The 12,022-nt window shown below is 38.9% G+C and overlaps 1 protein-coding gene across 1 annotated transcript in view; it reads right to left on the bottom strand.

Moving 5' to 3' along the window:
* Positions 1–300: 300 nt before the first annotated feature.
* LOC140942343 (ubiquitin carboxyl-terminal hydrolase 7-like) overlaps positions 301–12,022 on the bottom strand; it is a 38,434-nt gene continuing 26,712 nt past the window's right edge. The window contains exons 25-42 of the mRNA XM_073391299.1: positions 11,088–11,151; positions 10,894–10,995; positions 10,540–10,597; positions 10,229–10,267; positions 9,386–9,478; positions 8,779–8,846; positions 8,561–8,617; positions 6,781–6,824; positions 6,364–6,420; positions 6,147–6,246; positions 4,915–4,982; positions 4,289–4,679; positions 3,660–3,728; positions 3,487–3,534; positions 3,198–3,269; positions 2,233–2,281; positions 1,978–2,025; positions 301–721 (exon numbers count right to left, since the gene is read on the bottom strand). Coding sequence (XP_073247400.1) covers positions 615–721; positions 1,978–2,025; positions 2,233–2,281; positions 3,198–3,269; positions 3,487–3,534; positions 3,660–3,728; positions 4,289–4,679; positions 4,915–4,982; positions 6,147–6,246; positions 6,364–6,420; positions 6,781–6,824; positions 8,561–8,617; positions 8,779–8,846; positions 9,386–9,478; positions 10,229–10,267; positions 10,540–10,597; positions 10,894–10,995; positions 11,088–11,151 — 1,534 coding nt within the window. The 3' untranslated portion in view covers positions 301–614. The remainder of the gene's footprint in view (positions 722–1,977; positions 2,026–2,232; positions 2,282–3,197; positions 3,270–3,486; positions 3,535–3,659; positions 3,729–4,288; positions 4,680–4,914; positions 4,983–6,146; positions 6,247–6,363; positions 6,421–6,780; positions 6,825–8,560; positions 8,618–8,778; positions 8,847–9,385; positions 9,479–10,228; positions 10,268–10,539; positions 10,598–10,893; positions 10,996–11,087; positions 11,152–12,022) is intronic.

Genomic DNA, 12,022 nt, shown 5'->3' on the forward strand with positions numbered 1-12,022 from the left:
TCTGCAGGGAAATGCAATGGCTGCAAATGAATCCACGCTAAGAATGTGGCTTAATTAGCCTAATTAAATTCCTATTTGGCTTTTTCGTTTTTTCATTTTTCTAAGACAACGTTAACTGCAATTAGGTGTATGTTGATGGAGTTGCAGGTTTTTAGCAAGCGTCACTGCAACCTCAGCGTACTAGAGTATCCCGCCTCGATTCAACGGTGTATTGTAAGAAACATAATGCATTGTGTGGTCCTAATGAGCTTATAAAGCCCCTACATCCCAACAGAGAAGAAGATAACTAGTCTGAACAAATATTCAAGGAATCATTTTAATTTATTCTTCCTCAATACCTTTGCACGGCATGGAAAATTAATACCACTATACAGTACAGGCACCATAGCTTCAAAAGCCTTGCTCATTATACGTATAAGATTGCTCTGAACTAACATAAAAACTGGCACAAGGGAAAAAAAAGACTTTACAAATGTACAAAATTGTCGAGCCAGCAATGAATTGCCTATTCGGCCACTTTTCTCCATATTTAACTTAATTTCACCGATTTTCTACACATAGAAGTCGAACTAAAAACACTCGCTGTGGTTTAAAACAAAGCAATCTGAGATGCTTTAGTTGTGTATTTTGATTGGTCGTTCCAGGAAGCTATACCGTGATCGCTTGGGAGCCTTGTTTAGGTGGTCGAGTCCAAGCCATGGTTTACTAATACTCTGGGCGCCTGGGTACGAGAAATCATAAAAACATTATATTCGTAAGAACGCAACAAGTATGTTAAGTTTTAAGGTAGCTACGTCATGGTTATTGTACCTTAGAAACATTCGGCCAAATTTGTCGTTAGAAACATGTTCAATCTCTTCGATCCTAAATCATCTTTAATAGTTTTACAATAGAACCTCTCCTTTGGGACAACTCTATTCAACGGGACACCGCCATTCAGAGGACAGAAACTTTTTGGTCATGGTTGAATGTCACACAATCTTTGTATCTGTTACTTCTATTAAAGGGACATCACTATTAAGGGGAAAGGGACACTTTTTTTTGGGTCCCCAAACCCTTTTGCAACCTCCACAGTCAGGAGTACACCGTAGTATTCAAAACGTGGCGGACCACCAAGAGGGTTGATAAGTATAAACTACCGAAAAATTCCGAAAATAAGCCCCTCCGTGTATAAGCCCCTCCAAATATAAGCCCCCCCAAACCGGTAACGCGAAAAACCCTCTGTTAAATCGCCCCTCCAAATATAAGCCCTCCAGGGGCTTGTACTTGGAAATTGCCCTCACATACAAAGTAAAACAAAGCAAAAACGGTAAATTTACTTCGAACTATAGGGCTAGCCCAATCGATTTTGAAACGCAAATTTCCCTCCGTAGATGAGCCCCTCCAAAAATAAGCACCTCAAAAAGGGCCTTTGAAAAATATAAGCCCCGGGGCCTATTTTCGGAATTTTACGGTAGTTACAATGATGACAGTATTCTTAAAATACTGAACTTGTGAGAATTCAAAGTGAAAACAATTAAAATAATAATGCAGCAGATTCCGAGGCAGAATACCACAAAAAATGTTGTCTTCGTTGGTTAATTATTAACAACCCCGCCCAACCTTTATCAGGGGGACACTGAGTACCGAGGGTGTTCTTCTGTGGTGTTCTTCTATTTCTTCAAATTAACATTTTGAGGTTTCCGTCTCAATTTAGGGTTTATTTAGCATGTTGCTAAGTATTGACTCAAAAATGTTTTTTTTCCGACGACGTTCAAAAGAGCTCTTGGTACGGGGAGAATCCGAAAGAAAAGGAAAACATATAAAAGGCTCCCTTCATAAAAAGTCCTCTACTGTTGTGCTGGAAAAGCAGTGTCGGCATCAACTTTTAGTGGAGGAAGTTTGTTTTGAGGGCCACATAATAACATGGACTGTTGTAATACCAAACATAGGAGGCTTAATCTTACGAAAACACGTAAGACATTTTTTCTTAATTACCTGGTGTCTGTGGAAGGAAATCTTTGACTGAAATAGACTTGTCTGATTCTGTAACGGAAAAAAATAACAGCTCACTCGCTTATGTCACGGTTTGAATGATTAAAACAATCAGCTACGAAAGTGTGGTTAGCAGAAACCATAAAAACGTAATAAGAAAACCTTCAGGAGTCAAATGCTACAAGTGACTTAACAATAGAGAACTGTCAACTCTCTAACAGGCTTAAAATACGAAAAGACAACTCATAGACTTGTTACCTTCTGTGAGGTATATGGCACGTCCCATGTGAATGACGGCCAATTTAACCTGGAAAGGCAAACAGACAAGTTATTGAATTAAAATGCCTCAAACCCCAAGCGCTACATAGTAGAGTGCACTGTTGTGTTATAGTTGCACTTGGGAGGATTGCTAAGCATTCAAGAAGCTGCAGAGTCGCACTCGGCTTTCGTTCGTCCGAATCTCACTCTTCCTTCGTGCTTAGTAAACTCCCGCGAGCAACTATAACTTAGTAATGACAGGAGAAGATTCGGCTGTTGGGGCAAAATATATCAGAAAAAAATAGAGAGCTATAGATTTGATGAAGAGAACGAGTACGAGGTTTAACTTAACGTTTTTGCGCGTGTTCTTTTTTTCTTTTTCTGTTCTTTCAGTATTTATACTGTAACAGGCTAAGCCCTCTCCCGATAGCAAAACGATAAAACTTCTTACATTTGATAACTTGTTCCCGCCACTACGACATTCTCGTTAAGACCCAATGTAGAATGACTACGGCTACCACGATTTCCCGCCAAAATGACGCTGGCTCACGCGCGTGCACTACTTAGTACTGAGAAAATTTCGTACTCGAAGTCGTCCACGTCCTCGAATCTAAAGCTCTCTACTATTCTTCAACACCAACTATTTGTTAAAAGTTGCGCAAGAATATATATACGTTTTCTGTAATATAACTCAATAGTACACGCTGAGCCGTTTAACATTTGTTAAGTAGTTTCTTTTACCTATATATCAAAGAGATAATAACTTTCGACCAATATGCGCGGAAACTCATATATTCATAGAAATTATATAACTTAAGTGTTTGGACTACGATGAACGCCTAATTCCTCGAAGTACCTTAGATTTTCGTGGGTGTGGGACAGGGAAAGAGGCGGTTGCACCGTGTACAGACTGTACCTTTCGAACAACGAGCGTGCGAACCTACAACTGAAAATTCACTACTCACCTTTTCGAATTCCTTATCTTGAATATCGATCTTTTCTTTTACTCTTTCCTTAAACTTGCTTATCGTCTCTCCCTGGAAGCAAAGGGCAGCCTTCAATAAGTGTTAAAACAAACTTAAAGTATTTTCAAAGTGCTCCTACTACTTTATTTACCATCTCACAAGAAAAAAAAACTGAAAAAAGCAAACTTTCACACAAAGCTTAAATTTATTGTTTAATAGTGAAAGATACCTTACACCGTGGATTTCAAAGTTTTCAGAATTGCTTACGAACAAAAACAATAGTACTTACGTCGGTAATTCTGATCAAGAACGGAGTCCCAAATGTTTGATAAATTTCCTGCCGGAAGGAGAAAATTACATTAAAAAAAAAAAAAAAACTTCAGAAAGGTTGGGTAGGGAACATCAAGCTTTAAAACAAGTCGGCGTTCTTAAAATACGGGGAAAAAGTGTTACACGCTTTACCTTATTAAAGTGCGCCACTGGGACTAAAATTTCATCTTTTCCTAGTTCTATTTCATCCTCGGGAATTTCCTGAAAAAAGTTGTTACTCATTTAGTACTGACAAAAAAATTGCTAAGTTAAACGCTATTTTCGACATTGTTGCATTCCGTAACTTCTATGCTCTATGTTATACATTTATATCCCTTGATCCAAGAGGTGAAACTGTAGATCTTCACCATTTTTTTGTCAGGAAAAACATTCCGTTGGCTAACAGTTAAAATTGATAGTAAGAAAGCTCACGAGTGATGGTACTGATGATGAAGATGCAAAGTGGGGTAGAGAAGAATTAAAAAAAATTCAGGAAGGGAAGGAGAAAAGGTTACGAGAGGATTGTTAAAAGTGTTATAAATATTGCTTCGCATTGGAAACCATTGTAGGTTTTCCCGCCCCTGTAGGACCAGCCCAGCAACCTCCCTTCTCATGGAAACGCTACAAACAAAACAAGTCAAAAGACAATATACAGGTTCAGGGACCGTATTTAGCTCGTCATGAGCTTTTTAACCCTGCTACGTGGTAGTTACTGCAATCCCTGATGATAATGATGACGATGACGATGACGTTAATAATGACAAACTGTTCAGTAAACTTACTTCTATTCTGAACGTTCTTTGAGCTTGGCTGATGAGATGTTCAAGAGGAACATCGTTGGCGACAATGTTGAAAACTTTAGAGCTAATGATTTCAAGAAGCCGAAGTTTTCCTGTGCCGTTTTGCTGTAAGTCTACTTGTTCACGAGCTTCATTTAGCAGATCTGACACTGAACCGTCTTTGTTTGGAAACAGCACCAGTTCTCTCTCTTCCTTAAACTGGTTGGCCACCCAAATACATTTAAATTGTCTCTTGTTTTCAAGTTGGTCTATAGGAATAGTAAGTATTTGGTAGTAGAGTTTCTTAGGTCCACGAGGCTTGTAATAAATCAACAGATCTCGAAGTGTTCCCTCGTAGGTGCACCGAAGTGCGTTTCCAGGAGCATCGCGATATCTGCAATTTGGATGAATTATTGGTATTGCGTAAGTGAAATATTGGTAATATTTGTTCCTAAATGACTGCAATATAGGTGAGACAACATACTGTTTATCTTACTGGCCACAGGCCGAAGCCAAGAGTAGGGCAGAAAGCCGGGCCATTCAGAAAACTGAATGTGTCCCTTTCGTATATGCTTTCACTCAAATGAAATGGTTCTTTTATTTCACTGAAATGAAAGTCGCCGACTTACGCTTGTCCTTTAAAAAATTGTAGCATCATCGGATCAACCTCGAGATGTGCTGACACAGTCTTCGCAACCTATGGATTGTAGAAAAGAGAAGAAATCGACCAATGTTATTCCTATGTTATATTTTTGTTATGCAGGTTCTGGTGACAGTCGTCTGTTGGTCTGACAGTTCAACATCACAAATACCACTCTTTCGTTGTGTCAATCACAGGTCAACGCAAAGTTACTCTGATGAATATTCAGTGTAGGATGTCTTTATTATACATACATACTCACATACATACTTTATTGTTTCCTCCCAAAGGGGCTTTCAGAAACAATCATTATTTACAAGCATTACATTTAACTAATTACAACACTAAACTTAGTGTTAATTACAATGCTTCACTAATTGATAATTACAATATTTTTAAACTTAACTAAGAAGCATTTACAAAATTATCTAAAAGCTGGTTCCTTTGGAGACGTTTTAAAACGTGAACAGATTGGCTTAATTTAAGAGAAGGTTCTACATTGTTCCAAAGCTCAATAGTCCCGTAATAAAAAGTTCTCAGTCCGGAGGCTGTTCTGAAAAGAAGGATGTTTAGCTTTTGGCAACTCCGAGTTGTTCGTTTGCTAACTTGCTCACACGTAATAACTTGGGAAGTAAGATATTCAGGGGCTTGGCCGGTCACGTATTTGAAGGCCATAATAGCTTGGCGATAATATAGTTGGTCCACTCGGGGTTGCATGATCATATTTTTTTTCTCACCGTTAACGAGTCGGCAAGCAAAGTTTTGAACACCACCCTGCAATTTTCCTACATTTTATTTATTCTTATTCTCTCCTTGGAATATATGTATCCTACTAGCTTAGTTTATTATATCCGTTCGACGCAGAAGAACACACCCCTGATACAGATTGAGGTGAGAATGAATGAATGAATGAAAACTTTATTCACGTGTCAAAGTACTTAGCTTTACAGCTAATGGGCGACACAGACTACCTACATACATGATAAGTATCCCGGATAGAAAATAATGATGATAAAAAGAGTATATACATTCTTGAAATCTACCAAACACTTAAAGGGGCTAATGACCTCATCACCAATTTTTCATAGGAGAAAGAGAACCTAGGATCCAGATCGGTCGAAAGCACCCCGGAATCCTTGATTATTGTTAGAAATGTTAAAACAACAACAGAAGAATGAAGAGACGTGACACGCATGATACAAAGATACAAAAATACCGTACCTGCATGTAGTTCATTCTCAGCGAAAGGGTAACACTAAAACCTGGGTCGTTTGCAACATTCTTGTCACAAAACAAAACTTCAACTCTGTTGTGAAGATCTCTGCAGAAAAACATAATGCAGCTTGTTCAGTTCACAGTCATGTCACAACAGATCCCAATGATCGAAATAAATCAATTATTTGCACAATGCTCAAGTAAACTCTTTCTTGTAGTTTACCTGAAATAATCGTTCACGGTTGGTAATTCACTTGTGGTCAAAAGATCTTGATCCCACCTGCGCAGAACAACAAGCTAACATTAACATTTACTGACAATATTCCTTTAATTCCCCGAGTAATTCTTCATCGTGTAACACCTTGCATAAACTACATTTGGGAGATGTTCGCTGTTCACCTCACGCTGAAAAAATAGTAGACTGAAACAGGAACCCAACAACGTCACACAAAGACAAGCGCTGCGGTTTAGCTGTTTTGGGCGTTAAAACGGCGGGAGATTTTATGCGTTATGTGAAGGCGGGTATATGATGGGGTCTATATGACCTCAAAGATAACAAATCCATGAAAAGGAATATTATTTAATATGTATTTTAATCTCGATATTACTAACAAGGAACAAGAAATTAAGAACTACAGACCTCTGAAAACAAATGATGTCTCCATCCATGAGCTCGTCCACTCCCTGTTAACAAAACACAATAAAATCTTTAGTGGGTGACTTTTGCTGAATAATACACCTGTTAGCTAACATGACTTCCATGATTTCTTCTCTTCAATGCTATGCGAATCACACCCTTCAATTCCATCTTTCACTTTTGCACCACCCTCACAGCCCTCTAAGGGAACATTCCAGTGATCCTTAAAACCCTAATATCAGGGACAGTATGCACGAACTCCATCATTTTCTGCATACATTCCATACAGTTTTAAAGAGGATAATTTTCTTTTACAGTCAAGACCTTTTTCACTTGTTGCGTGTCACACATGAACGTAGTCAATAGCATTGCTCTTCATGCGTGTCTCCATAGCACGGTGGATATAGCACCCGTCCCGTAGTGACCAACAATTCATCACTTCATCGTTCATGCAACTTGTCTCTCGTGAAGTTACCCAAGTACGTCAATAAAAACACTGATACTTTAACGTACAGTCACAATCTTTATATTTTAGCTGTTAAAGCTCCCACCCACCATGTATAATATAGTTGGGTTCATACTAGACCACTAAATCTGTCTTAGACGCCTCCTAAGTCGACTTAACAAAAGTCATAGGTGTGAACTGAAGTCCCGACTTAAGAGCGGCAAACTCAAAGGGGCTAAGACATTCATTAGACTCTTGCAAACACCACTTGACGCTTGCTTTAAAGGTAGCATGATCGGTTCTGATAAGAAAAATCTGTCAAACGCTCGGAAAATATATCAGTCAAAATCCCTCGTTACGGGTGCCGTCTTCCACGTTCTTCCCCTCATATTCAAAGTAAGTTTAGCCATTTTGTTGCGTCCATAATTTTTTCTCAAGGCTCAAGGATTTCCTATCGTGTCTTTCTATAGACCCGTAGTGCGATTACCAAGAACAACCTGGATGGGGTCTTTCACGTACTATTCTGCTATGTTGAATTCTGCGTCGGACTCTGACTCGCTAACGGATTCTACTTCGCACCAGAGTCGGCTGGAGTAGAAGAAACAAACATACTGCTGGATTACTGGGGTGCACAGTACGAATCTTTAAAGTTAGTTTCTGTTCCTCGAAGAAAGACTTTATGGAGCCAAATCCTAAAGAACGTTTTAAGTAACAGTGCAGAACTGGGGTTGACCACTAACAAGAACTTCGAACAGGACAAAAAGAGGATCAAGACCCCCGAATACGAATACCACCAAGCACGAACTGGCATCCACAAGTGAAGAGGGCGCAAAGAAACTTCAAGCCGGCTGCAAGTTCTACAGCGAATTATACGAAATATTGGGCTCGGTAGATGCGTTCAATCCAGACCGAATGACGATCAGTGCGTCAAGTGTAATCCCAGGAAAGAGTAAGTCAAGCGAAATGGCGGGAAATGTAGTGGGTGAGACAGATGGAAGCGTTTCGCCAACAGTAAACTTGGAAACGTCAGATTCACAGCCTAGCACTTCTACCCTAGATAACTCCCCACCACAGCCGGAAGAAACTTGTGAAAAAAATAAGTCACAAAGCGTTCTTAGACTGACTTAGGTTGACTTGGGCTGAGTCTGCTTAAAACCGACTTAGCGTCTAGTGTGAACTCATATAATATTCAGATTCGCCAAGAGCAACAAAGAAAATAAATCTGAATATGACTACAACCAAGTGACGATCTAAAAACAAACTGTGTTATGGGTTATACTTCTTGAGTTTTGCAGAGAAACTCTTAGTCTAGTTATTTAACTCAGATTAAAAACTCACCCGTTCAAAGGTAACATTCAAGTCTTTTATTTGTTCTACGTAGGTGGCTTTTATTTCCTGTGAATCAGAATAAAATTTAAAATATATCTACTCATTGCATCGTTTAGAAAACTAAAATGCAGCAATTCAATTACATGAGACATTATAAGAAGAAAAGACAATGATGTGAAAATGTTCCCGAGTCAAGCAGATTGTGTGGTAAGGTAGCAGTATCTCACCTCAAACATGGCTATCGATGTTCCCTGAGACAAACCTGCTCGCTCACACAGCGCTGGAATGACATCAACTAAGAAGCAACAGAATAAGAAATGTTAATCGTAGACAGCTTCTACCTGTGAATGACAATTTGAAATATCGTTTATTTTGTGCCTATGTTGGGAACAAACATGTCATCAGCGGCTTCAGGATATATCTGCACGAGTCCACACCATAAGATTAACGATACTGAAGTGATATTATGATTTACTCTGGAGACCATAACTGAAAAATATCCATTTACGATAGTTAACCTGTGGAGGAAAGCTGAAGACGCTGAAGTTCGCGACTTTAGACTGCCTAGTGTGGAAATAGCCTAAGCCTATTACAAATGACAATACACCCAAGCACTCCAAAAGGACTGAGAAATCTAACAAATTGATATCAAAGACTCCTCAATAACAGTACACCTTGCTAACAATCTGCTCTGGACGCAAAGATTTGTTAAAACTGCACGTGAAAACATTCCGGCGTCACTGGCTTTTGGTGCATGACAGGACAAAAAAGTCTAGCTAAACAACACGAACCACAACATCACGAGATTATCACACTTCAGTTTCTTTAGCTTACCAAACTTCGTAGATAAAGGAGTGTATAAATGCCCCACACAAGCTAGAGTTTTCTGTTTCGGATCGTAGTGTTTGAAGAATAACAACACGTCATCTGTAGCAAAAAAACAAAGCTGAGCTGTAATGAGAAACGTTACTTACTTACCCTTACTAACATAGTAGGTCACAGAGACACGTAAAGTTACGTCAAACCTCATTAATACAGACACCAAAGGGGTATAGCTAAGTGTCCTAATCACAGAGGTGTCCTTAAGAAGTAAGGATAGTATCAAGTTGAGTATTTTTCGAACTATGAAAACTGGCTGTAATAGAGAAGTGTCTGCGGTAAGGAGAGGTCCAATTAAACTTCTTGCTTTTTACCATATAACATCTTGTGCTGCCATTCAGTGATCACGTACTTGCATCTAAAGCTGTTTATTTCTCTGTACAGTGCAGCCCTTCATTTCGATCTCCTTGTTTACACGACCTCCACGTTATTACGACCACACAAACGAGCAGAATTTCAAGATCAGTGAGAGCAGGGCTACAGACCTTTCCCGCATTCATGTGATCAAAGGCGTGAGGGTAACAAAATACAGTAACTTAATGTATATTGCCGTCTTTACCGTCTTTTATTGCTTACGCTCACTGGAGTGAAATACAGGGATGGTCTTTAATATTGGTCAACATTTGCGATTTTTGCAGAATTTTGAATTGTAGGGTCATGAAAGGTGACCTGCCTATTAGCAAAGGGAAATAATAAGAGCACGGTGCTCGTATGGATGTAGTAGCTTGTAAAGATTCAAGTGTATAGCTTCTTTCTAAATCAATTCCACCCCGTCAAAGCTTAGCATTATAGACTCACTTTGCTTGTCGAACATTGGTAAGCCTACTTTACCATCCTCTATAAAGACAAAAAAAACACTGAAGTTAGATTGAATGTCAGTTAAGTACTATACACCAGCACGAATAGACTGTTATAGTTTTTAAAATTACATTACCATTTTGTTTGGCATTTCAAAATCTTAAAATGTAGCGAGCAAGTATAGCAAACAAGTGAAATACAAGGAAAAGACTGAATCAGTGTATGTTTTCATTAGTTGAAATGGTAAATAAAATCATTCAGATTGGTTTCTTTCAGGCAATCAGAATCGTTTCTTTGAATCACAGCCTTACCAGGATCAACAGTTTCTACGAAGAGAAACCACTGAGAGCCGTCAACAATCTGCCCCAGCTAAAAAGGAAATAAAAGAAATCTTAGGAACGAACAAAAATTCATAGTTTACTACTCATGTGGAGAAGGTAACTCAGTTCTAAGGAATATCAAAAGCCAAAAAAACTCCTCGGATGAGGGCATGCGATGTCACAAGGAATGCACGAACAGCCTTATTTAATACAGACGTTTGTATTACAAACAGGAACGTTTGATTATCCTACTTAGTGTGTTTCTTTGAGTTTTAAAACCAGGTTATTAATAAAAGAAATTCTTAATCCAAAAAGTGTATCTTAAGGCATCTCAAATGAACTTACAGTCTTGTCGAAGTTAGCTTCTATGTCTAATAAGCTGGGTCTTGTTGTACCATTACTTCGTGGCTGAAGAGGCCACGGCCTGATTTGATTAACTGGATAGCCCTACCAGTAAGAACAACAAAAACACATCATCACCTCCCATTTCCTCGACAACTTGTGTGGAAATATAGTACACAATAATTTTTTTTTCTCACCAAACCCTCGGCCAGGATATCCAATACTTCGTTAAGTTTCTTTGATTTTAGAACTTTGAAACTCCTACAAACCGTAAAAAAGAACATTTGAAAAAACCTACCAAACTGGTTACATTTGGAAGGGCAATTCCTAGAGAGCCCAGAGGAGGTACACAGTCATGAGTGATCAATTATTCAACAAAACAGCTTTAATATAATAATCACAGAAGAAGAATAAGTACCCCCTAAATATCTCTAGCTAGTCGATAGGGGCAACACATATTAATGGTGGACAGTTTCATAGGACAGGAAAGCTATAACTTCCTCACTGATTTAAAGCAACTCAAATGAAAATAAGGTGAAGAACTCTTAAACGCATATCCGACTTATTCGCGGGCGTGGACAGAAGGAACCACAGGTCCACTCAATCCGACAGAAAGGTCGAAAGGGCTACGTTACGCTGTTTGCTATAACTCTTTTTGAAAGGCCACAACGTGTATGTGCAACATTTAGATTACAATGGTCCAGTTTCATTATCCAAGACTACATTAGGCATTGAAACTGCTTCATATCATTGCTACGGATGGCAGGAATGGGCATGGATGGAAACTTGAAAACCATGCGCCATTTTTTTCTACGTTTTAATACTACGCCAGCAAAACTACCAAAACATATTATGTTTAGTGGTAAGTGATAAAACTTGTTTGATATCCTCTTCATAACTCTACAGGAGCATTTCGTGTATGGGTAAAGGCACAAAGTAATGACTTAAACACAGAATTGACCAAAAACAGCAGCAGCACGTGATCCAGCAGAGCCAATACAGAGAGAAAAATTGTTGAGGATCGTTGTTGTCTAGCGAGCTGGTGAAAACAACAACAGCTCTCCGCCGGGTCCGTTAATCATCGGAAATTTTAAGAAACGAGCCCCTTGCCACTTAACTCTGCTTCTGGGGT

Source organism: Porites lutea, chromosome 6 (genome assembly GCF_958299795.1).
Source record: "Porites lutea chromosome 6, jaPorLute2.1, whole genome shotgun sequence".
Taxonomy (NCBI): Eukaryota; Metazoa; Cnidaria; class Anthozoa; order Scleractinia; family Poritidae; genus Porites; species Porites lutea.